The 27,285-nt window shown below is 38.5% G+C and overlaps 1 protein-coding gene across 2 annotated transcripts in view; it reads left to right on the forward strand.

The window, feature by feature from the left end:
• CADPS2 (calcium dependent secretion activator 2) overlaps positions 1–27,285 on the forward strand; it is a 323,550-nt gene that overhangs the window by 93,450 nt on the left and 202,815 nt on the right. For both annotated transcript variants that reach the window (XM_055808537.1, XM_055808536.1), the window contains exon 3: positions 15,462–15,794. In XM_055808537.1, the coding sequence (XP_055664512.1) occupies positions 15,462–15,794 (333 nt within the window). The remainder of the gene's footprint in view (positions 1–15,461; positions 15,795–27,285) is intronic.

Below are 27,285 nucleotides of genomic sequence, written 5' to 3' on the forward strand. Positions count from 1 at the left end.
AACGAGGGCACCACAGAGGGCAGGGGCTGTGGGAGCTTGGCAGGTGCCAATTGCTTCTATAGAAGGTAAAGGCAGTAACTGGCCAGCGTGGCTGTAGAGAAGTCTGCAGGGAAGTTACTGTTCACTCTTGTGTCTTAAATTGTTTGCTCAGTTAAATCCTTGCCGGAGAATATATTGCTAGCAAGGCAAAAAACTGATGACGGTATAAAATAAATAAAAAAAAAATTGAAGGTGATTCTGACTTGAGATGATATATTGAAAAGCAATCTTTAAAATGGTCTGGAGAATACTGTAGTGGAGTGAATTACTGTTTTCAAAAACTTAAGTACTCTAAAGAGAGGGCAAACTATGACTAAGAAGCCTCAAAGTTACCATTAAAGCTATTTGGACCTTGACATATAATTGGAATGCATAAAAATATTCTAATTTATAAAAGTTTGCACTTTGCATGCTAAAATCTAGAGGGATTAAACTGCAGACCAAATGTTCATTAATCTTCCCATTGAAGCGTTGCTGTCTGAAGTGTAGCCAGCTGGGTGATTATTAAATCTAAAGAAGGATTTAAGATTCAGAATGCATTTTGAAGCTTTTATGTGTATTATAACTTTTCTACCAACACCATAAACTGATCACCCTTGTGAAAAATTAATCGAGGAAAATGTATTGTTGTTTTCTGACACACAAAGATTACACTTTATAATGGGGGTGAGAAGGGAATGTATTTATGATAACAGCTGACTTTTTAAGAAATTCGTATTGGAATAAAGGTATTTATAAGACTACAGTAAACAGCTAAATCCTACATGCCAATGGCTTGGTGTCTAACAGCTCTCTATAGCCTCTGTATCACTTTCCAGAATAGAAATGCATTATAATGAGTGATGAGATGGTATTGCTGTAAGGGAAATGTCCAGACAAATAATAATGCATTTTAAGTGTAAAAACAAAGCAAACAATTCCCCAAGCACTCCAATTTTCATGATGCATTGTCCCTGCCTGCCGTTGCACTCCTACTTCGTTACTCATGTCTTCCTCTTAAAACAGAAATATTTAAATTACAGATTGCCGGGGGGGGGGGGGGGGGGGGGGGGAGGGGCAAGGAGGCAATTTCTATAACACCAAATAGGTTGTCATCACAAAGCAAGTATTATCTATTGCATCAGCTTGCAATTAAAATTGATGGTGGTGTTCTATCCTTTTTCTCCCAAAAGTATTCAAAGTTTTCTGTTTAACCAGTTTAGAAACTTCTGGAAAGCATTTGCATTACTTGCCTTGAGATGCTTTGTAAAACAGTCTGGACAGTGAATCTTTGTGAGCTTCTCTGCCCTCATTGTGGAGAGAGAGGTGCATCCAATGACTGCTTCAGAGTAGAGCCCGCATTAAGTTGTCCTCTGGATGAGCATGCCCTTTCCCAGCACATGGAAAGGGATCTAATAGGGTGAGTTGCGTACTAAACATGGGTTGTAGGACTGTTTGTTCTTATTCTTCTCTGAATGGTTCCTTTCTCTTAGTGCATAAGTACAGATGGAGACACAATACTAAGACTTTTCATTTTTCTCTTTGCTGAGACTTTAGTGATTGCTAAGTTATGAACTAGATGGAGTTTTACTCCTTTATCTTTTGATTTGCATCTCTTCTTTATTTACTTGTCTCCAGTCACAGCTCTTGATGTCTTGATGTTCAGCTTCTTTGTTCTTACTTCCATCATTTTAGTAATGATGGGATTTTTTTTAAATAATCATAGTGGATTATCCTAGCAGCTGTTGGGTCACACAGGAGCCAACAGGTGCAGACAGCCTTTCTTTTTAGTTTTGGGGTGGGAAGTACGCAGCTGTGGTTCTGTCTTGGAGATCTTTCTCTCTGCCACTTCTGCACATGACATCTAATTCTCAGGAATACTGTTAAAATGATGCCATCTGTTATGGGATCCAGAAGAAGTTTTTTTCCTTGGATGGAAAGGGGCTATGTATTGCTTCCTTGAACCCTGGGGATCATAGTAGGAGAAAGATGCTATGTTAAAAAGTAAGACATCATCAGTAAAACTTAAGAGGATCTACTCTTGTCTTTGTTTTCCAGTGACTATCCAAGTTTTGCAGTATTTATGGTATGTCAGTTCTTTTTTGGTTTCCTTAGACCGCAGAGTGAACGCAGTGCTTTAACCTTTCTCTCCACCCAACAGTGCCCCTTCTACCCCACCAAAAGATAAACCACCAAAACTAAATAGTACATGGAAAGAAAGGGACAAGTTAATTGTGACACTTTTTCGGTTGCTAAAGCAGAGACACACACACACAAAAAAAAAAGATGTTTCAGGTGGCTTCAGCCCAGTTTCTGTTCGCTCATGTGCTTTTGGAACATTCATTTGTACTGGCAGAATACATAAATTGGACATGAAAAAGTGATCTCGATGAGTAAAAAATTCTATCCTGAAACAGTGTCCTTCTCATTTTAAATGGAAGTACTCGGGGAATGTGGAATAGGGACTGAAAGGATCTCAGCAAAGCTACGCTGACTATAGGCTGCCTGGTAGTATTATGTTTAAAAATAGAGATATAGTAGTATGTTCATTCAAACTAATAACTATTAATCCATACTTAGGTGAAAACTGTTAACACAGGAGAACATTAATGATAATAGGGAAATGAAATAGCTAGTTGTTTTCATCTCTGACAAAATGAGCTCAGTGCAATATCAACGATGAAAACTGTCACTTACATAACTTTCATTTTTCAGGCAAGTAGAATAAAAATTAGAACAAGTGACTCTAGAGGAAAATTCAGTGAAGGACTGTTTTCCCTTCTTTATTGTACTTGCTCATTTACTTCACTTTTTCTCAAAGTTAATGCAAGTAATTGGATCTTATCTTTAGAAAGATTGTATCCTAAGAGATAAAAACTGTCATAAGAGATGAAGTGCTAGTTTTGTTGTATTTTGTACTGCATTAAATAAACACCAAAAAGTCAGCAGACTGAGGAGTTCCTTAGCAAGGCAAATGGAAATGTGGGCTGTTGATTTTGAACAGCTGTGTGTTTTGCTCACAGTTGCAGGTACCAAAGGAGGTAGTTATGCATAAACTAATCATCATCTGTGATTGTGAAATAAATACACTAAGTAAATGTTTTTTCTAATCTTTTTGGTATGACCATGTTTACTACTCATTATTTTTGGGTATATATGTTTCCTTTTTGAAGTCTGTTTCTTTCAGTCTTCAGTTTCTTCTTTCTGCTTGATCATCTCTAGCTGCTTTTGTTGTCCTTCACCTTCTTCCCTCATAATCAGGGTTGGACACCTTCCTTCTGGAATTTGTTTGCTGGAAAACGAATGGGACCAATACTGCAATGAAAATAAACCTTTCCTCAGTGATATCTCTGAGGCACGCTGTGTTACGTGTTCAAGTTAACAGCCTTTTTCTGACTTGCGGTAGCTAAAATAGACCCTTTGAAATTCTTGCCACCTGGAGCTTTCTGTTGGTCCCCAAAGGGAGGAGTCCTGGTCAGGCAAGATCATACTGGGGAGCAAGTTTTCAGGTCTTTTGTAAAGAGGGAGGAAAATCTGGAAGTATTGTGTTGATGGGCTCCTAATGCTTGCTGAATTTCACCTTACTAACCAAGAAAATGCACTTTGGCAAAAAGAGGCTTTGTAAATTACTACTTTAACCAAGTAGATAGTGATGGATACAGCCAAGGACAGTGAGTGTGTTGCAGCCTTACGCAGTGGAGAAAGAAGTTTTTTATGTGGTCAAGGAAAACCTCTGCTTTGTATCTCTACTGAAACAGTTTCATGTCAGCTTTAATTGCCATGTCTTGAATAAACTGGGAAGACAGCATAATAGGTTGTTGGCAACTTGTCTGGATTGGTGACAAGGCAGCCCCTGCATTTAAATTGCAAGCAAACAAATGTCTGCTTCAAAGCATAAACCTCTTCTCCTTCCCTTTGGTGTTGTGTGTTTTTCAGTATAAAATACTTTCACTTCTGCTTATGGTCTGTATCAGTCAATACATTAAAAAGATAGATGCTGAAAACATCTCATGTCTAGCATGGAGTTTGGTTTCTTTTGCTGGGATGGTAATTAGCTGGAGTACCTTTTCTGTTTTGGAACTATTGAACATAATGATCTATTCTAGACCCACTCTGTGCAGTCTCTTCTTTCTCCTGTATCTGAGAAGCCTCTACAGAGAGAGCATGGCTTTTCTAGCAGGAGAGAGCTGTTGGATAGAAAAGTCTAGGGCTGTACAGAAACTGCTGAGTCTCCAGTGACATTTACACATTTATTTCCACAGTTAAATAGGAATGATGAGTGGACCATATAGGTGAGAACTTTAGAGCTCATGGCATTGTCTGCATTAGATTTAGAATATCCTAGCCAGGAGGAAAGCAGTATGCAGAGGGAACAGTGCTTTTTCCCTAGCAGCATGTCGGATAACCCACTCCCATTGCTGAACACAGAATTACTAAGACTTCTAACAGCAGGCTGTTTCTTATCTTCCAACAAACCAAGCATCACAACATTGTGAAATATGCAGATCTGTTTCTGCTGTGCTTTTACCTGTTATCAGCTAATTCCTCCCTGCCATAGACAGCTGGAAGATGAGAAATCATTTTTGTAATTGCATGCTTGTAATTGCCCTCATGCAGCATCTAGCATGAAGGTACTCGAACCTCATCTTTGGGGAGGAGGATTTGCCTCTTTCTGGCTGCCAGTGTTTAATCTGTAGCTGTGGATCAGTCTGCCCAGATCTCGAACCACATTGCCTGTGTGAGCAAAGTCCCTTGGAAGGGAAGTTGGACCGCTTTGGACTGTACATTTGAGATGGTATTTGGAGAATAACTCCTCCAGTGTGTGGGTACCACCTGAGGGCCAATGCCACAGTGCACAAAGTCCCTCCACACTCTCCAGACATCCAGTGAACTCTGCGGCTTGGTGGAAGGGGAGACTGTACGAGGAGGTAGCAAGCAGAGCTATTGCTAAAGTAATCCGCAGCTATGCTCGTACAGACAACGGTAGATAACTCGCTGTGTCTCACCAGGGTGCAAAAACTATTGTTGCTGTTGTCAGCCTTGAAAGGAGGACAAATACACTTGTTCCAAAAGGGCATCTGGATAACTTTAATAAATGAACCCAGGAGAAAACCCTACTTCTGGGTGAAATAGTTTTTTATGGTGATTGTCACTCTAGCTCTGTTTGTTCTTGTGCCCAAGGCACAAACATTGCAGTACATGAGTCTGTGTAACGTGTAGCCTTCAGGAACAGAAACTGGGTAAGACTGGGCAATCGCTTGTGCCAGTCTGAAAAAGGAGGTGAAGAAACAAATCCCAGTACACAGTGTTGTGTTGTGCAATATGCTTACAAGCATGTAAGCCTAGACAAATAGCATGCATTTTAACTTTCAAGAGTTTGGCTTTTGGTGTATTTTTACAGATAGCCGGTTGCTAAGCTGTAAGAAATGTCCAATGTGTATCTGTGATATTGCCCAAAAGACTTGAAGAAAACAAAGTAAACCTTCTAAAGATTTCAACTTGTGATGTTTGCTGAACCATTACTCTTGATAAGAAGAAATCATAGCTTAATATACTCCACAATGGTAGTAGACATAATTTTTTTTTTAAAAAAAAGGAAAAATATTAAATTAAGGTCATGCCTCTTCAGATGACGGTGGTTTATTACTTCAAATTTTATTTCCTTTTCTCACCTTAACATAATGTGATGTTTTAAGGAGGTTTTAACAGGAAAGTATTTTTGTTTCGTTTTAACTAAAATTTAAGGAATTTTTTACTTCAGTATCCCCACCCACCCACCCCTACCCCTCCCTGAATTACGGAAAACTGTACAGTGTAGTACACTTGTAGGAGAAGAAACCTGTAATTAACAAAATTATGACAGAAATACTTAAACAGAGAACTAGGACTTTGTTAGTATGATCTCTTAAAATTTGAGTGTCTTTTGCTTTTACTTGAAGATAAAGGACTCTTCTGAAGATTTACACAGATAAAGAAAAATGGCCCTTTAACTCTGATAATTTCATAGAAAAAAAAAAATCAAAATAGTGCCTGGAGGATGTTTGGATATTTCTAGGGGGTGAAAGGGAACAGGAGAGGAAGAAGACCTGCAAGCCAGTTGTATTTTTTTTTCTAAAAACATTAAAAATATTTCTGATTTCAAAATACTGAGCATATCTCAGTAAGTAGCTCAATTTTAACTCATGTTCAGCAGCCAGTAGTTGTTAAACTGCATTGGTAACTATTGGTATTTTCTTAGAATATAAATGCTGTTTCAATGGCTAATGCAGTAATTCGATTCAACTGGCATTAAAATAATTAATATATACCAGTAACAGTAGTAGCTGCATAAGGTATTTATTTTTCATCCAAAATGATCTTGTTCTTCTGATCAGATTAGACTAAACCTAATCTAAGCATCGATTTCACATTTTTTGGAGGGTTTTTCTATTTCTACCCAGACTCTCCTAAGTGCAGTGGGAACATCGTATCTGAAACAATGTTTATTTTCTGCAGCTCCAGAGTATAGCAGCAAACCGCGTTGGTTATAATATATGTTAATTCCTATTAGGCATAATCCTTTGTTCTTAGAATATGTAGTTATGGCAGCTGTTCTTGAATCTGTCAGGTTTCTTGCACCTTCATCAAACTAGCCCCATCCTTGGTGCGATGCATTGTGTGATTTCAGAATACAGTAGAACTACTGAGGGTTGTGTGAGCTGATCCCAGAGAGCGTTGCTCATGCTAGCGATTGAAATGGGGAATATTTTTATTCCTGTGGAATGGGAAGGACTTTAAGAAGTGGGTGAGAGCTGTTGACTGCAATGAGAATTGTGAATGAGCTTTTGTATGAGAGGCTTTGAGGAGCTGCTGCAGTGGCAGCAACAGTGCTGTTTAATATCACACAGTAAATGTCCTATGTTTTGTTTTTCATCAAGTAATGCTTCTAGCACAGCATGATAATGCATTTCACATTGAATTTTTAAATAAGAAACTTATTTCAATTCCTTTTAGTTTCTAAAAAGATAATTACTGTCTTCTGCAGAAATTTTAGAGCTCAATTTAGGCCTGAAAGTTGCTGGCTATTCTAAAACATTTATCCAGTGTGTCATAAATTTCAAGTGTTCTGGTAACTGTAGAAAGCACATCAGGACCTTGAGTGGAGAACACATCAGAAAAGCACATCTGAAAAGCATTCATAAACTTGAGTGTTACTTAGACTTCTGTCAAAATCCTTTTTGCCCTTGTTCAGTCTTCATCAAAGAGGTACTTAGGTTCATTTATATTTTTTTATTTTTAATTGACAATTTCCAATATGACATAGTTGCCATTAATCTTAATATAGTTCTACTTTTGTTTCAATCAAGCTTAAAGTAAAAAATAACCTTTAATGCAAGAATGATTCCTTAAGGACAAAATGCAGCCCTTGGTAGTTGTGTATCTGTGTCTGGTTGATGGGGTTCTCCTGAAGCATCTCTCCAAAGAGAAATATCTGTAAGCCTTATCTGACAACCTGTTTTCTTAGTTATATGAAAAAGTTCAATTTTAACATTAGTACATTTTAAGGATGCCCCAAACATCAGTTGCAGTTGGTATGGATAATTGTGGAGACCTACGTAATTAACTAGTGGGCTCATCAGTCTTTGTGAGCCAGTGTAGGAGAGACAATGTTTGGCCCTTGTATAACTATACACTTATGATTTGTATGGAATATGGTTTGATAGCTCTGGAAACACTTGCAAGGTGGAAATGCATGATGTTGTCAGAGGCTGAATTTTCTTTATATGCCTTACAGTGAAATTTGCTCTTTTTTTTTTTTTTTTCCCTGAGAGAGATTAAACTAAACTTTAAAGGTTTATGTGGGGGCATTAATAATCAATGATTGAATGATTGTACAATGAAATTATTGTGTAGAAAGTAACAATGACAAACAGGTGAAATTGGGGCAGTGGTTATCTTGGGGACAGTGGGTCTACCCTCACATTCACCAAAATCTTTTGAGTCTTATTTCTCTGCAGTGGGCACAGGAGATTGATGTGGCAGCACTACAAAACATGGGAACTGAAAGTGTATCCCACCTGCCCAAGGAGAATCCCGCTGGCTTAAAGGGCAGTAGTGCCTGCCGTTGCTGGTGGGCATAATACGGTGAAGCAACACAACTCACAGCAGACTGAGCCTCTGTGACAGCCTTCAGCTCCAACTGGGAAAAAATGCACTTAAAGTGTGTTTCTTCATGACCAGGGTGTGACTGGGGCTTGGAGAAGAGGGGCCAGATCCTCCCAGTGGTTATGCTTTGCAGTCTTGATGGTGCCCTGTCTGCTTTGATCACAAGCCCGTGGGTTGGGAGTTGTTTGCGTAAGAGTTGTTCCAGACTGGGAGGGACAGTGTGGGAGTCAGCATCTGGTGGAGTCTTTGGAAGAACTTCACCATTAAAGAATGTGTCCAGGTTGGTAGTGCTACCCAAATGACCACGCTGCAGTGCTTGCAGCTCCTTAGCAAGCTCCAGGAGGCCAACAGAAAGAGAGCTGGATAGTCCTAATTAGAAGGAGATAGAGTACTTTCACAAGCGAAATAAAGTTTGCAGCATCACTTGGAGCAATTGGTGCAATCATTTAAAAATGACCAAGCATAGGTAATGAAGCATTTCCCACGTTCTACATCAGTGCAGAGGATGCTGTTACAGCTGTGATTGGTAGTCTGGAAGACAGGGACGTTTTATGCATAATTCAGAATGACGTGCAAGTAATCGTAGAAACAGAAGTAGAAAGCTACCACAGCTCCTGGGTGAACTATTACTTAGAGGCCCTCTCTGTGTATAAGGACTGTGGTGGTTTATTCCACCTTGTTCCAAATGGGTGATTTAGATTGCTTAAAGAACCACTGTCAAAAGTATTAGCAAATGTGGTTTTAATATGATACTGTAAAAGCGTGGCTTAACAAAGTTTGATTGCAAGATTCACACTGTTACTTTACGGCACAACCACTTTGAACAGTGATTCAGAACTACCAAGGCACAAATCAAAGTTACCAAGACCCAATCAAAGTTAACATATTACAAAGTTATGCGCAGTATCGATCTCTTACCAGTAAAAGTCATGCCATTGGTAAAAGGTCTCTCTGCCTTGAGGAGCAACCTTCACAGGCATCCCAGCTCAAGGAGAGATCGCTGCCGTGCAGCCAGCCTGCTTAGCCAGGAGAGCCAGAGAAGGCTCACTGAGGCTGTCCTGGTCATGGAATAAAGTGGTTGGCGCCCAGTCAGTTCACATGCAATGGGAAAGGTATACAGGGACTCCTTGTACTCACAACTTTCTTTGTTCCTTGATAAATGAGTCTTGGAAAAGCCACCTGCTATTCATCTATTAATCACACGGTCATCATTGCAAGCTCATACAGATAAATGCTCATGGAGCGACTGATCCTTTGTGGGTTTTCAGAGAACAGATTGGAACTAGAGGAGTTCTTGGCCCAGCTACCTATGGTTCAGGCCTTTACCTCCCCTGCAGCCTGTACCAAACTATTGCTAGTTTGGTTAAGAGGCCGAATGTGTCCATTACGCACCTATTACTGTGCTGGAGTATGCAGGGTGCCAGGAATTTGTATCCAGTAATGCCAGAACTTAAATGAAAAAAGCTGTTAGGCATCTTGAACTATGTGTTGTAAGGGAAGGTGATAGGGAAGCGGATTCAGATAATGCCTAGTATGTATAGAAATTTACTGTCCTAGAGACTTAGTATGCATTTTGAGCTGCAGCCATCTTTTCCATGAGACATGCATTGAGCCCTGGTTGTTAAGGCACAGGACGTTTCTCGACTGTAAATGTGATCTTGTGTAAAACGAAGAATCTCTAGCTGCTCTTGTGGCAAATGAAATTCCTAATGCTGTTTTGCTTTATGAAGAGGAGAATGTTGGTGCAGTTGCACTGCTAGAAGGTGCACAGGGGCCAGATGTGTAAGGCGTTTTCTTTTCAGCGGCTGAGGAATTGTTCCTGTGGTCCTTCTGCCCTTCTCTGTACCTGTTTGAATTTAAAAAAGCAAACATTTTATCAAACAAAATCCTCTGTTACCACACAAAACTTGTACTCAAAACATAAGAAGCAATAAGTCATAGTTGAATTGAGTGTCTCCAAAATGGTTAATGGATGAACATGACTGACTGCAATGCTCTTCTCTGTGTGTGTGTATATACACATGCATTACATACACACATGTGCTTTTTTATATATATATATATACACACACATACACACACTTATATTCCCTGAAACTAAAATTGCAGTTTTCACGTGGTTAATAAGAAGGCAATTTTATGTTGAAAAAAGTGCTCCATTATAAATTATTACCTACAAGACCAAGGATTTTTATTTTCTAGCACTGGGTATACCACAGATGCAAGTGGTGTTCTGCAAGAGATTTGTATTGTAGACACAACATTTTTGCAACAAATAATATGGGGGGGTTGGGGGGGGTGGTAGTGGTGGTGTGTGCTTTCTGTGTTTTAATTTGGAAGAGAATGTTAGTATGAAAGTGAGATTTTGATTAAAAATCCTAACGTATGTATATTTTTCCCCTTTGAGGTAATGTACTGTTTGGAGCACACATTTTTGTTTTCTTGGTTTTGCAGTTCTTTATTTAAAAGGGGGGATGGGGTGTGTGGCTTAGTTCATAAATTTTCTCTTTATCAAATCCTTTTGCAAAGTTTTCTCCCAGAGAATGAAAGAACTTGTAAAATAATTCGGTCAGTGCAAGCTTAGTGTGTTGCCAGCTGGTGCTGTGCCTGCAGCTGAGTCAGGCACTGCTAGAACTGATACATAAGCAAGTAGCTGAAAGGTTGTGTTTTACTGGTATGTGTAGCAAAATTACAAAATGTTATTTTTTTTGGTTAATAACATCACTTATACAAACTGCTAGAAACATTACAGATATTTGTAACTGTTGTGTTGGATTTTTTTCTTCCAAACTGGCTGACCTTAATAGAAAACTCTCATCAGCATGTGTCTTTCAAATGAGAGAAGGAGAGAAAACATGTATAAAAGTCTGTAATGCGTGGCCTGCTGGACCTTATATTTAATCCCTTTACAAAGAGAAGGCGAAGGTTATCTACAATCGAGTTTATGCAAACTCTTTTGCATATTGCTTATGTTTTTTCTAAGCTTTACAGTACTAAATGAGAATATCCTGTTTGTGTTACCTGCATATATAATTAAATTTGGTGTGATGATTGATAAATAGAAATGTTATTCAAGGGATATGTGCTAGAAGATGTAAAAGCAGTTCTTAGTTTAATATTTTCACTACTTTCTTAAGCTGTAAGCACTGCTAAATGATGATTTTTCATCTTTAAACAGAAATACGGTTTTAATGTAAGTAGCTAGTGCTGAAGATGATTTTGAATTAAGCTTTTTACTACTAGCATTTACAACAAATGAAATTGTGTATGTGTAATGATTAGAAAAAAGTTAATTTAAACCATACTCCAGGACATAAATGCAAATGATAATGGTTACTGTAATTATAAGGGAAGAAGAAATTAAGGAATTTTGGTTTTTAAAATTCTTTACCTGATCATCTTTGACCAGTTATGATGTGAGAAGAACTTTATCCATCAAAGACTGTACGTATGGCTCAGTCCAAGAGTATATAGAAGGGCTCTAAATAACGTGAACTGAAAAAGATGCTGACTTAGATTCAAGGAATCAATAACGATACTAAAAGCTCAAATGCTGACTGACAAAGAGTGTTACTCCATGATTTCATTGAAAAGTCCAGAAAACACTGGCAGAAACAGGGAAGCCTTCATTAAAAATACTTTCTCTTATCAAATTATTTCTAAATAATACAAGGATTTCCAAATGATCACAACTGATCTGCCAAATCTAGTTCTCTATAGAAATAGATTTCTTTGTCCCCCCGGTAACTTCTTCAAGTACATTTTACATTCAAACCTCTTAATTTTATTTTTTTTTCCTCTCCAGTTCCCCCCTAGTTTTGAGAGACATGAGATAATATTTTAACACTGAAGGTTTTTGAATGATTATTTAATTAGATCTAAGTCTAATGAGCAGACAATCCAGATACAGGAGTAAAGGGAAGAAGAGCCGGCAATTTAGTGACCGTACTTAATTAGTATTTTGCTTTAAAGATGGATGGCAACACAAACCTTTTCTCTGATGGGGATTATTGGGCTGTGCGTATAATCCATATTGAAGAAAAAAATATGGACTACATTCAGACTACCTCAAAGGCTTATATATTTCAGTGTGAAAATTAATGCTTCCAGGGAAGGGCCACCAGTATTGTAAAGCATATATGTGTCCCTGAACTCTGGGCCTGCAGATACTTAGCCAGATGGGCTTTCTGGAACAATAGTGGAAATAACTGCTCCATCAGCATGAAACTGGTGGCAGACCAGTCTCCGTATAGTAGCAATTCCCATAAACTTCTCTTTCGATTAGAAAAAGGAAAAAAAAAAAAAAAAAGCACCATAAAACAGCTCAGAAGAGCTTTGAAACTGAGAAGACAGATCTCAAGAAATATAACTGAAGCAAAGGATTTTGCATTTAACATGAAGTGTACCATATGTCTTTCAGGAACAGGAATAATGAGACATTTAATAGCTTTTTAAATGCATCTTACAGTGTCAAATTTGAGGCACATATGGTACACTCAACCGAATTTCCATTCTCTTATGGTTTTCTGTTGCAAACAAAGCATTAAAAATGGAGTCTTTCTGTTCAGATGTTACTATTACTTTTTAATTATATCAAGTACAAGTAGTTAATTTCAAAGATGATGTTACATTTTTTTTCCCCTCAGGAAAAATTTTGGTAAATAGCCACTCAAAGAGGATTCATGCGCTAAGAGCTTTAGGTCCGACGGATTCCTTTTCAGAACCAACCATGTACTTTCTGTAGTATGTTATTTGCACCTTGGGTTTATATTTTTAGTAATTCCCTTTAATACCCACCATATCTTTTGTGAAAGAATTATTTGGTATAATTTTTGAAAATTTAATAAAAATACAGTTTTGCGACCCAAAACACTCAGAAGGGAACATTTTAAGGTTAGGGCTACATGCTCATTGTATTTTGTATTTTTATTTGTTGTTTTGCCCAGCATGAACATGCCATCATTTTGTCAATGTTGCAGGCACCAAGTGTTAAAATAGGTGAGTGTTGAAAAAATGAAACGCTTTTTTCCTGCAGTCTCCTAGAAAATAAACTTCAAAATCAGAAATAAATTGTGAATTAATCTGTTTCATAAGTCATGGGAGGCGCTAGCAGCTTTTCAGCCCCTGCATTCTGCATTAATGGTTTTGAATAACATGACTGAAAGAAGGTGTTGAAAGGTGAATGATATTCTGATGGCCTTACAGTGTGTATTTTGCAATATTTTAAATTATCTTTTAATTAGAATGATCCAGTTATATTAGCAATACATACAGTCATGTAATCTTAGATAAACATTAGATTTTTTCTGGGGGGAAGAACCTATAAATACTCTTAATTTCACTATTTCCTGTGCACCTGCTTTCTCTCATTGGTTGTGCAAACTAATGTGATGGAAGATTTAATGTTGTTTACAAACAGTACAAAGTAGCTGAACTTGGTTTTAGGTCATCTTTTTTAATTGGTTTTTTTTATTTGCTTTCTAGTGAAGCTGTTGGAATGAATCAATTGTAATTGTGGACTGTTAAAACAAGGAAAGGTTTAATATCCTTGTACCTGTTTGTGTTGAATAGTTTTATTGCTGAGTGGAATTTCTGATTATTATTTGTTTTGAAACGAGATTCAATATTAGTGTAGCATTTTGAGGAAATTAATATCAGCATTAGTTGACAGTAACCATGTCAGGTCCCATTACGGATAAGAATTTAACTTTGGATGCTTATGTTTCCAAAAAAGGAGATTCATCATGGTACAGTTAGAGCATAAAATGTGATTAGCAGATATTGGTGATGTTTTTTTTTGGAATAATCTGTTTAGGCAAGTACTTTTAGGCTTAATCTACTGCCTTCTGTACGATGTCAATTAGAATATCTGTTGAAAGATGTAATTTGTGAGTAACTACCTTTTAAAATATGCTACAGGGAAACATGCATCAAGCAGCACTGGAACTGGAAGATAGTTTTGTGATCTCTTTCCACCCATGTATTCCCCTCTGCTCAGCTTTTTAGCTCCTCTTCTACTCCTCTGCTTTGTATTTTCCAAATGAAGCACAGCAGTATTTTAAGTCGGTTGTTAGGTGCGCTATCTTCCAACACACGGCAGCACATGGAGTCAGAGCTCTGCTGTGCTATCATCTCCATTCATTGTGTTTTCGTAGCTCTTGGTGATTAAAATGACTATCTGAAAATGCACAGTTAACTCATCTTCCACTTCATAGTATCAGATTGAAAAGAGCAAACAGTCAGAAAGGTGACGCAGAGGAAATCTGTTTGGACTACGTGGCATCGCATCTGTTCTTGGCAGTTCAGCTGTGCTTGGGGTGTTGATGTGGCAGTCAAGCAGCCTCCCAGCAGCCAAGCCCTGCAGGGTTGGGGGGGCCTCAACCCATCTCCCCCTGCTGCAGGAGGCCAGGTGGTTCACCCCAAGTTATCTGTTCATGAAAGCGTTTATGCATGATGCAGTTTATCCCTTGTCCAAGGCACACATCAGTTGTTTACAGGGCTGATCGTGCTGCAGTGGTCCTCTTTTTGTTAGCTGAATTTTGTAGAGGAACGGTTTCATGAGACATGCTACTAGAAATGAGCTGGCCACGCATTGTGGCTGGAAAAATCAATTTTGCCAAGGCCCATGTTAGAAGAAGAGATGAATGCAACCATCCTTGAACCCTGAGAAGTTGTTACAGAATGCTGATGCTGATTTAATGGGTCTGTTGTTGTAATTTGGATGTCATATCTTAAAGTACGGGTACTTGGGAAGGGTTTTTTGTGTTGGTTTTTGTTTGGGTCTTTTTACAGAGAATCCCATATTGTGTCTTCAGTGTTGTATCTGCAGTGGTAGGTAGAACCAGTTTTGTGTCTTTGAGTCTTTCTCCTCTCTGTTATGAATATTGATTGTAGTATTCTTTTTTTCTGGATTTCTATCTAATCTTCCATGACATTTTTGGCTGGCTTCAAGATCATATTTTAATTCATGCTCCAGAGTTTTGAGACAGTGTAGGAAAGTTTTAAATTAGCTGCTGTTAATTCAGACTTAATTCTGGGTTAGCTATGTGAATTTGTGCATAAATACTTAAAAAGCTGCTTATTTTAAGCATGTAATCAGTGCAGAAACTTACTTCTCCAATGTGGTCACTCGTTTCTTCATGAAAAATATAGCAAACTTGGCCTGTATAACTCTTCCATTATAAAGCAAACTCACACAGAAGCAAAACACTAGCTTGTAATGCTTTTATAAGGAATTGTCTTGTGTTTGTGTCCGTGCCTAACTTTTCCTTTTTTTTCCTCTTCTTTTATTTTGAAAGGTATTTCTCAAGAGTGACCGGGTTGCAAGAATGGTCCACAGTGGAGGATGTTCTGCAAATGACTTTAGAGATGTTTTTAAGAAAAACATAGAAAAGAGAGTCCGAAGTTTGCCAGAAATCGATGGATTAAGCAAAGAGACAGTGTTAAGTTCTTGGCTAGCCAAATTTGATGCCATATACAGGGGAGAAGAGGACTTTTGCAAACAGCCGAATAGAATGGCCTTAAGTGCTGTATCGGAGCTGATTCTGAGCAAGGAACAGCTTTATGAAATGTTTCAGCAGATTCTAGGGATCAAAAAATTGGAACACCAGTTGATATATAATGCCTGCCAAGTAAGTATTGGTGTCACTCGGTTCTGTTGTGTCCAAAATACCTTCTCTCCCATCCCCCACCAAAAGGTCAAGTGCTTCCTCCCTTTGAGTAGAAGCCTTCAGTTTTAAGTACATCTCCACAGTCTGAGGAGATGAGACCCCCTCAGAAAGGAATCTTTGCATCATTTGGTTGCTGGACAGCACTAGGAAAAAGGGTATGCCAGAGTATATGGTAGTTATGCTATGGATATCCTGAGACCTTTTACAGTGTCACAGCTCCAGTGATACGGGTGATCGGGTGATCTTCGCAAACTGTGCTATGATCTGTGTACCTGCATACCCTCACACAGATCACGTACGTATGTACCGACATTTGTGTATGTGTGAACATCTTTAAAAGAAATTTGCTGACGTAAATAGATATGTGACAGGTGTCTGAATTGAGGATGCTCTTGGCGATCCAGTGTCTAGAAGGTTGGTATGGTAGAACTCAACATGCACTATTTCAAACACTATCTACAAAGCTAATTTGCACATTTTTACTTTGTTATTTTAATGGATAAAAATTATGTTCCCCATAAATTGCTGAGGCCAAGACAAACAGTCTTTTCAGAAGGTGTGTTTGGATTTATATGTATAATCTGTGGTTAATCAGTAGTGTAAATCGTATGTAAAAATATTTTATCTGGCCAGTCTTCACAGTGATGCAACTATAAATTAGCAATTACTTAAGGAGGAAAAACCTGGAAAAAGCAAGGTGGTTTTGAAAGTCTTGCAACGAACCAGCATGGATGTAGCATTTAAAGTGAGCTCACACAGCTTTCTGCACTGTCTATAAAATCATACACCAGACTACAGCTAAGCTCTTTCCCATATATTATGCTAAGATGGGCTTGTAGTCATGGGCCATCTGAATACAGGAACAAATGAGGAATCTCGGACATTGTTGCCTACTTCATTTATGGATTAATGAAGTCATGTAACTGTTCTGTGATTGAAACATCTGTGCTGTTTAATGTTTCTCAGGGTCATAGATCCAGCTTTCATAATGAGAAAGTGTAATACTTTATTCTGCATCCAATTATGAGGACTCCCTGTTTTCATTGTGAGCTGTTTACTAACAGGGTGGAAGGAAACTTCTGAACGAACAGTTTTGAATGGAAAGAGTTAGAAAATATTGCTTCTTTTTTTCCTGTTTGACCAATCTTTTTCCTTTTGCCTCTTGTAAATGGTGAAGCTAACCTCTGGGATATGCAAGTTGGTAATGAAGTGAAGCAGCACTGAAATCCTGGGGGATAATCCTGCCTATTTGCATTTTTTTATATACATTAGAACATAGAAGCATGGGATAATTCAGTCTGGAAAAGACCTCAGGAGATCATTCAGTCCAACTTGCTGCTCAAAGCAGAGTCAGCTGTGAGAACAAACCAGGTTACTGAGGGCTTTAACCAGTCAGGTCTTAACACTTCCAAGAATGGAGACAGATTGCACAAACTGTCTGGGCAACCTGTTCCAATGCCTGAAAACATGAAAAAATAGCTATTTTCTTCCCCAAAACTAGATAACCCATTGCTTATAGTAGAAGCTCCCTCCTCTGGTGATTGATGGTTGCTAAATCTTACTTTATATGTCACTGTGAATGGTCAAAATCTGCTGTTAGTCTGCATTGCGCTAGAGGAACACAAACAATCGTCAGTATAGAGCTTTGAACAATTAAACAAAAAAATAGTTCCTTTAGTCTAGAAGTGGTTCTGATGATACCATCCACTAGGTTCTTGTCTCTGTATACTTGAAGGCTTCTTTATTTTCATTCTTAATTGTAGGACTGTTGATGGAACAAAACTGGTTGGCAAATATCAACAACCTGTTCTTGGTTCATAACCTACAGAAAGACTGAAACCTCACATTGACTCATTTTTGTCTTTGACCATGGTAGAATTTTGAGCATGGGATGATTTTCTTTCCAATTTTTTGAATTGCCAGTTAAAGAGGAAATAATCTTGTAGGCAGGTGGGAAGGGAGAAAGACTGACTGATCATCCTGATTTGTGCAAAGATGACTCAGTGGAATTAAGGGAAGACTTACCTTGCTCTTCCTGGTTGTGAGCACTGAAGGTTGTAAAATCTCCTGTTCATGTCTCCAAAGTACACATTGTTTATTCTGGATTCACAGAAGTATTGGAGGACAGGAAGAAAGGGAGACTTACTTCTTTGGGTGCAGATATAGGAGCACCTACATATTCCAAACTGGGAAGAATGGAGAGTGAAAGGCTTCACGCCTGTTTCCTTCTTGTTTGGGGTTCCAGCTTTCTGAAGTTTTTAGTTTTCCAAGGCAAGGATAAGATTACTTTGCTAAAGCAAAAACTTTCATTATGTACTCCAACAGAGTTGCTACCAACCATACATTTCATATCCTGTGCCTGTGGTCCAGTCAAGCACATAATACGCCAAAGGTATGAGAAGTCATCTGTTGCAAAGAAAAAGACAACAATCATAGCCTTCCCAGGCAGCATATTGCAAGCAGCAACCAATCTCTGATAACGTCATGCATTTACTTCTTTGGCAAAACCCCTTATTTCTCATTATAGTTTTAATAAATATTTTAGTTTGGGCTGTATCTTATTCCTTTCTATTCACTGTGTATTTATAGAAGATGAGATGAAGTTACACTCGAATTTCAGTCAGCACCAGTAGTTTTTATTCTGCCCTAGAAGCCTCTATCCATCTTCGTATGAAAATGCTCACTTTCATTTCCCTTTGCCACTGCTGTTTAGAATACTAGAGACTGGCAGATAATGATAATCAATAGTGTCTGGGAGCAATGAGATAAGTGAGAGTCCAAACAGATGTTAAAATTGTATTTTTGATAGAGGTTTTGATGAGTTGGCTTCTAGCCTGTGCTTCTAGCAGAGAATCAGATATATGAAATTCTGTATATTTTGCAGCTCTGTCAAACAGCTGCCCTTAACAGCAAATCTGTACAGTTATAATTTGCGCAGAAAACTCTGTCTTTTTCTTTCTCCCCCCTTTTTTTTGTTCCTTCCAGCCCTTTGGAAATAGGAAACAGAAAAATGTCTTACAATGTTGATGATAAGAGTAAATTATCCTGTACCTACAGGGCTGCTAAGCAGACAAGGATGCTATTTGTAACAGCAGGAGGTATTGTCTGCCAGCCTCCTCCTTGTGACTTTCTCTGCATTTAGAAACTTTTTTATTGATTTTCAGCAGGTTTTGCTCCCCAGCCTGTTCTAAATGGAATGTTCCCTTCAACTCTTAAACCCTTGGTATCTTGCAGCAGCTCTGCTAGGTGTGGGTTACTGTGGGTCCCCGTGCAGGTTGCCAATCTCCATCCTTTTTGTGATAGCAGTGAGAAACTGCATTTGTTTAATCAGCACAAGAACTTAATAAAAAAATAAAGGGAATAGTAATAGACCAGCTTTCTGACCTGTGGACATGATAGTCCACATAGCTATGAGAATTATATGCATTTTTCTTTGAAGAACTTTTTGTCACAATCATGTAACATAGGCTAAATGCCTAACATTGTCCTTAGGTAGTGAACGTTAACAGGAGGATCACATTAGAATGTTGAAGATGACTTCTATGATCTTGTTTTCAACTTTACAGTTTAGAGCAAGGCCAGCAACTGCTGCCAACCACCTATATCTCTTTGTGATTAAAAGATTCAGTTTTGTAAGTTTTGTAAGGTAACGCTTTCATATGATTTTTGTTTACGTTGTGTTACCTTGAGCTGTATTTTATGATAAAGAAGCGATTTCCAGTTAGTTGGGACTTAATGAGCTTCTTGAGTTCTTTCGAGATGCCTAGCCGCAGTATGTTGTTACAATTTCTTTGATTTATAGAGATCAAACATGATACAGACTTTTTTTTTTTTTTTTAATCACTGATGTAGAGGATAACTTTGGCACAGAAAGTCAAACTGAAAGTCAAAGTCAAACTGACGTGTGGTAATGTACTATTATTACATCACTCCACCAGTACCAGAATTTCTGTACAAGGTAAATCGTAACTGCACAGAGTTTATTGTATTTTGAAAGTACCTTTATAAGGTTGACTTTTTTGGCTGATCTAAACCCTTTGTCTTGGGTGTGGGGAGATGAGAACAACACTGATTTTCATAATGAAAGAATTCTTGCAAGTCACATGCTCTTTTCTGACAGGTGATAAACAATTTTGGGAATAATGTAATAGTTTTGAGGAGAATTATTTGCTAAGTCTTCTATTACTGACTTTTTGGGAATCAACCACAAACTAATTCTTCTGGAAATAGCTTTAGATGGTACTTCGCTGCAAGATATAATTTTCTGTTCAAAAGCCTTATATTGCATCTGGTTCACATCCTTTATTATCTTTAGCTTTTACAAAATGTAACTCTTTGTATAAATGTCTAACATTGAGAATGGTGGACTATATTGTATCTTCCGTAATAAATTTTTGTGGTTTTAATTATGAGAAATTTTTTTGTCAAGAATTTCTCCTGAAGTGCAGTCTGCTTATGGTGCTCAATACAACTGGACTGTTTCACCCAGCACTTCACTGAAGTCCAGTTAATTATGCAGTTTTGGAAATAAGTCAAATTAAGGGCAATTTAATTTGCAACAAGGCCTTCATGACTTTTAAATGTTTGTAGTTCTGAACCTTTCCTCAGTAAAATAATGGAAAGTAGCGCAGTTATGTCACAGAATTTCCCATACTTCTGGATATTTTTCTTAGAAACTTTCATACCTTATACAAGTTATAAGGACAAATGCAACTTTATGAAGCACAAAGAATAATGATATCTTTGTACAGAAAGTTTCAATCTGCAGTTGATAATCATCTTGAAGTAATTAAAGAAGCGTTGAGATCCCCTTTAGTAGATAGACCAAAACTTAAATAGATTCATTACCTCTTTGAGGCAAGACACAGGAAAAAGAATTGGTTTGGGCAGTAAACTCTAGAATACATACTGTTAAACAATATGTATAGCTGAGTCTTTTTAGTCAAAAATGATACTGGCTCTGTGTGATGTTATAATGTGACCAGGGCTTCAGCTAAGACAGTATCTTTCTGATGTTCATCAGTGAGCATCGTTACTATACCTGATGCAACAAAGTAACTTCTGGAAAATGTTGGCAAGATCCACCAGTGTATTTTTCAGGTAGCATCAGGTGTTAGATAAGCTACCCACTGATGTCTTAAGCATTTCTCTGGGCTGGAAATGTAGTTTTGCCTGTCCAAAGATATTCCTGCTCCCCTATATAGAGTTATAGTTAGTATTCAGGTGTTGACTGCATTTTTATATGATAAATGCGAGTCTAGACAGTTTCTGCAGCTATGATGCAATTAACAATATGCTTCCTTTACAGAACAGGTCAGTGCTTTAAAATTGTCATATATATCTGTCAACCTGAAAAGTGTTTCATGCCTTTGATACCTGAAATGTTCACATTTCAGGTTTCTTCACGCACAACTCTATTAGTTTCTAGTATCTGTAAATACAAGAATGTGTCTTCTCTCATGCCACCACCCTCACGAAAAAATCTGCTTTCTGATTGATTTTTATGTGTTCTTCAAGAAGAAAAAGGGCCAGCTGTTGTCTGTTCTTGGGTTAGAGCAGAGTAATTCAAACACTTCAATAGATAAATAAGTTGTCATTTCTCACAAGATTTTAGATGTCTCTTCTTCAAGAGATGTCACTCTTGATTACACGCACGGAGGAATTTAATATGAAGATATTTCAACAGTTACCTTTTTTCAGATGTGGGGTTTTGTGGGGTTTTTTTTGCTGAGGTGCTTCGTCTTTTACATCCATTCCAGACATCTGGAAAGGTCTTGCTCCAGACAAAAGTTTCAGTGTTTTGGAAAAGAGTGCTGCAAGCTCAAATATTCCTCTTAAGGTTACTTCTGTAATGATATTGTGAGAAATCCAGAGCTAAGCTGAACTGTGTGTGTCAGGCTGGTTTGGAGTTTCATCTTACATTAATAATGTGAGTTCTGCTGAAAAAAGAAGTCTTGGAACCCCCCAAGTGATTCAGTTCTGTTAACACACACTGATGGCATTTAAGTGGGGGGCAGGGTGGAGTTTTAGTTCCTGTAAGCAAGTGGGTTTTCTCTAATGAGTTTTCTTCGGGAAAAAAGTCTCTGATTGCCCCAAAGGGTGTTGATTTGTTCTCATCTACTCTAATGATAGAAGAATGATGGAAAGAATATTAAAGCATCCTCCAAGAAGCAAGTTACCTTTTTAGTATGTTTAAATATCTGACTCTGAACAACGTTAAAAAGCCTTGCAAGTTACATAGTGGAGAACTACTTGGAAACATTTTTATTTGTAGTTGAATATTGAGAAAATACCAGAAAGAAATGGTGTGTTGGTGACGGTAATGCATTTTCAGTACTTGAGAATTTCAGTATCCTTCTTACATTCAGCTATCGGGTGAGAAAAATTGGCCTTGGCATCTACATTTAAAAGGAAAACTTGAGTGGGACATCTGAAAGGCATGAAAATACCCAAAAGTTTAGTTGTTCAGTACAAGTGTTGAGAAAAAACATTGAGGGATAGTTTTTCACTTCCAAGACAACATTTACATGTGGATTTTTCTATCACAGAGCTTGCTTTGTGCATATGTGGCTTCTGTCCTTCTGTTTTGTTTTGCACCTGCATGAAGGAGTCGGGCATGTGTGGTCTCTAGTAGCCTGAGAGACTACCAGACCAGACTCATAGACTAGTGGATTTACTTGTCCCAAGTTAGCTCCTCCTAGGCTTGTTCTCCTGCGTGTCACCTTCCTTGTCACAAGAGGTAAGCCAGGCTTGACCGAGAATCGGCAGAGAGAAGCTGAGAATTGCCCATCTCCCTTGCTCTGGCTCGCGCCTCCTCTGAGGATTTAAAAAAGCATTGGGATTTTGACTGCGGATCTTTCTTTCAAGCTGTTTTGTTTTCTGAGACTCTCTTTTGCATTCAGTGAATGCAGGAAAACAGTAGCAGAATGGGCATTTTAGGAAAAAAAATAAGGAAATCGGTTTTGGCTTTGTTAAAGCAGATTGTTTTAAGCTGCTTCTGTTTTTTACCTTTCCCTGTGTTTCCTTCCTCTAAAATATTCTTTTGGAACTTCATGAAGTAATTAACGCTGTTTTGACATTCTCTTGAGTTCCAGATCCAAGGGAGTGTAAGCTGCCTCAACACTTGAAGCCAAATATATCCAGCATTTAACTTGCACTTATATTAACATCACCAGTGCATTTGACTCATCATGTTTAATATTACCAGCCGAGGATAAAGTTCCTCTACTTTGGTATTAAGCAATAAAAATAAATCTTTTCTCCCAAAGGCTGTTGTATTATTTTTTTTTTAACTCTTGTTTTTAAGGAGAGATTCTGTGTCTTCAGGTAAATAAATACAAAACAAATAATTTTTACAGCCACGTTTCCAGACTGATGTATAAGCTTATTAATGTGTCTGATTACTGGTTTATATGTGCATTTGAATGAATGCTTGTGAGCAAGCTGAATAAGTTAATGACCCTTGGCATGAATTTGTAAGACATAGTGTTCTGTATTCCCTCTTTATCAATTCAAAGCAAAGCAGTCTTGCTTGGAACTGTCATTTCCATCCCAAGGATCCATTCGATATTTAGGTTTGTCTGCTTCAGCGTTTGTCATCCTGAAGTGTCTTCAGCAGCCAGTGTGAGAAAGGCACAGGAAAAGAATGAGTTTATGTTTCTGTTTCCCTCTCGCTCACTGGTACTGAATGTCTTGTTCTGAAGCTTAGCTGCCTTTTTCCCCCATACTTGAAATTTTTAAGGGAGAACCCTTTTAGCTTTCCCTTCTTGAGAGGAACCTTCTTTGCTGGATAAGGTCCATATGGGTTCCTGCACCACAGTCACTCAGAAGGGAGAAATGAAGGTAAATTTGGAAATGAGCTGGCTAATATATATGGTAGATAGATATTTTAAACAGAAATATCAAAGCACAGCCATAATAGAGGATAGATAGACTGTCCTCGGCAAGAGTAATTAAGTATGTAAAATGGCTGAGATATTTGCAGCTCCCTTTCAGTATGCTATAATTCGTGTGTTTATTTTTCATCTTCTAGGAAGGTGATTTTGTGGTTGTCCTAAAAATGAGAGAACTCTCAGGTCACCTTTTCAGCTGTCTCCTCTGCTGAGGCTGTTTTAATCTCTCAGATCTAATCTCTCAATCTCTCATCTTCTAGGCTGTCCACCCCAGACACCCTCTCACCCTCAAAGAGGACTAATTCTCAACAGAAGAGCCATCATGCTCCTTGCCTGTCATTTATTCTTGTATTTTGCATTACAGGAGACAAAGATAGTTGTCCATATAATCCAGATTCAGTCTGGTGTCGGTGCTGAGGCTGTCTGCTTTGTGATTAGATGTTCATCATTTCAAACTTCTGACATGTCATGGTGGATTTCAGACACCTGCCACCAATTTGCTGGGAGGTTAATGTGGCATTGTGCAAGCAATTAAGGAAGCCTCTAGACTGTGTTGGTGACAATTTCTGAACACAAATGCAAAAGGAGCGGTTGGGATTAGTGCTTTATTTGACCTGCTGCTTACAAACAGGGAAGACTTGGAGGAGGATATGGCCACGGGTAGTCACTGGGCTACAGAAATCACCAGTAAACAGTTCAGGAGTTGGAGGAAGGCTGAGAAGGTAAGCTGCGAGCTTCCTCCTAATTTAAAGAATGGCTGTGTAGAGACCCTTAGGAACTGCAGTGTGGGGAAAAGAAGAGCCCAGGAGTTCACTGATTTCTTAAGAAAACATGTAAGAGCTCAGGAGTAAACCATCCTGTTGTACAGAAAGTTTGAGAATTATAGGCATCACCTTAATCCCTGGAAAGACTGGAGCACAACCTCTTACAACCCATTTTCACACATGTAAAGGTAATGGGTACTAGTTTGCAAATCATGCCTGACCAACCTGACTGCTTGCTTTCATGAAATGACTGACCTTGTGGATAAGGAGAGCAGTTAATGGTAATGTTCCTTGGCTGCAGTAGGACTTTTGACATCTTCCACCCCATTCACATTTGTAAGTTGAGGAAGTATGGTCTGGACAAGCGGACAGTTGGAGAGCTTCAAAATTGGCTAGGTCACAGTGCTGAAAGGCTGGTGGGCAGTGGCTTAAGAGCCCAGCTGGCAGCTGGGAACGCGGTACTCCAGAGTTCAGTATTTATTGACAGCTTGGATGGTGAGACGAAATGTTATCTTCAGCACATCTGTGGACAGTACAAAACTAAAGGGGAGGGTGGTGCAGGTGACGTGCTGAATGGTTAAGGGTGATCCTCAGCATTAAGTTAGCAGAAAGCCCATGAAGTTCCTCAAGGAGAAGTGGGATTTTTTTTGCGCCTTGTGCAAGGTAACCCTGGGCGTGATTATGGATTAGGAACCAAATGGCTGAGTTCCAGCTCTGCTGAAAAGGATGGGGTGGTGGCAGTGGGGTTTGCAGGATGGATGCCAGGTTGAGTAAGAGCCAACAGTGTCCTTTCGCTATAAACGAGGTAATGCTGGGCTGCGTTAGAAGCAGCATAGGTAAGAGACTGAAGAAGTTGTTCTTCCCCCGGCCTGGCAGTGGTGAGGAAGATAGACTTGTGCAGCCTGGCGAAGAGGAGTCTAATGGGTGGTCTAATAGCCCACCACATGCAGTTTGGAGGGAAGTTTCAAAGCCAGAGATGACAGCACTGTTACTGTGTAGCAGCAGATGGTATAACAAGAATTAATTAGCACAAGCTGTGACTTAGGATACTACTTAGAAATGACCATTAGAGGAAAACTTAAGTATGAAGTCAGTGGAGCAAAGGAACAGATCAGCCAGAGAAGATGCGGACTCTCCATCTTGGAGGTTTTCAGAACTTGGCTTGGTAGAGCCACAGCTGACTCATCTACTGTTGTCAAGTGGGAGGCTGGAACTGACGATCTCAGAATTGCCTATCTAACCAATGTTTCTATAGTGCTGTGTCTTGTATTTAGATCAAAACTGAAGAGAATGTTCATAGGAGGTGCTGACAGTGGTATGCGGTTCTTGATGCAAACACCGAAATACTACTGTTCGTATTTTTGCTAGGTATCAAAGCCTTGTTGTAGTCAGTTGGGATCTAGCCAAGCAATGGAACCTAGGGAGCGCTGCCAAGTACGCCCTTCCTGTTCAGTTGAACTCTGTCTGAAGCTTCTTAAATACCGGACTAGCATTTAACTGGAGTTGGCTTAGAATATGGAGTCTCTGTCACTAGAGGTGTTTTCAAGTAAGTTACAGGAGTATGTTTCTAGGCTGGGCTAAACAGAGTTGGTCCTTCTTTTGAGATAACTGATACATGAGGTCTCTGATCTATTATCTAAGCTGTACGTTACCAGTGAAGTGGTTTGTAAACACGGGAAAATTCTGATTACAATACTCTTTCGGAAGAGTAACAGTTGTCATGGAAAACAGATGTTGGCTCTTTTCTAGCATCACCAGAAAAAGAAGTTCTCCATGTTGAAGATGTACTAGCTACATGCTCTTAAGCAATATGTTTTCATCTTCCTTGTTAAGGTCTTTTTTCCTGATCATTAAGTAAACAGAATATAGACTGAAGACCTATAATCTGTTTTCTTTTGGGCCTCACTCCAAGCATTAGAACTTTCATAGATATGGAAGTCAGTTTTTCATGGTGCAACATAACATCTATAGATGAAGCTTGGTGTCTTATACATCAACCTCTCAAATCTATTTTTTAGTCCTTACTCCACTATTTGGGATTTTTTATTTTTAGGGGTAAGTGTGTACTCCTCACTAACACTACTGACATAGAAAAAGATAGCAATACGGAATGTTCTCCAGCTGATGCTACATATTTGAACAGAACATGAGGAAATGGAATTTTGTGTCTGTCATTCTCTTGCTTCTCCCCATTGTATTTACAAAAATCTTCAACAATGTTCCTTTCTATCCACTGATTTTCTTAGTTTTTCTTGATGAAATTATTAGCTATTTTTTAAAAAAAAATATTAATATGCTCAGATATTGCATATGTTTAAATACAAACGTGGACTTTCAACTAAATAGAAACATCTTGCCTATTTGAAATAAGAACTGTTTATATGTGGCTGAGTGTTTTGGTCTGGTTTGAGGGTATTTTTCATGGTGCATTTTGAAAGCAACACCATCTATAGCTTTTGGAAAATCTGTGATAAATTAGTGCTTGAATTGTGAATTGTCAGCCTGAATTTTGAGTTTTCTATCTAGGTAAGTCAGCCACATGTAATTATTTTGGGAAAAAACATTGGCATGACCTTCAAATTGCTTTTTCTTACTGAATGCAACACTCATTAACATTTATTGTCCTAATTGCATGTATTTCCTTTGGTTTCAACACTAAAGAAAAATGTAATCAGTGATTAATAAGGCAAGAGAACATTCTGTATGGTATTTTTGGAGAGTGAAGGGGGGTAGGCAAGAGGAGAGGGGATTTCCTTCCGAAGCAAGGCTAACTTCAGGAAAATACAGAACACTGTT

Source organism: Falco peregrinus, chromosome 6 (assembly GCF_023634155.1).
Source record: "Falco peregrinus isolate bFalPer1 chromosome 6, bFalPer1.pri, whole genome shotgun sequence".
In the NCBI taxonomy this organism is placed as follows: Eukaryota; Metazoa; Chordata; class Aves; order Falconiformes; family Falconidae; genus Falco; species Falco peregrinus.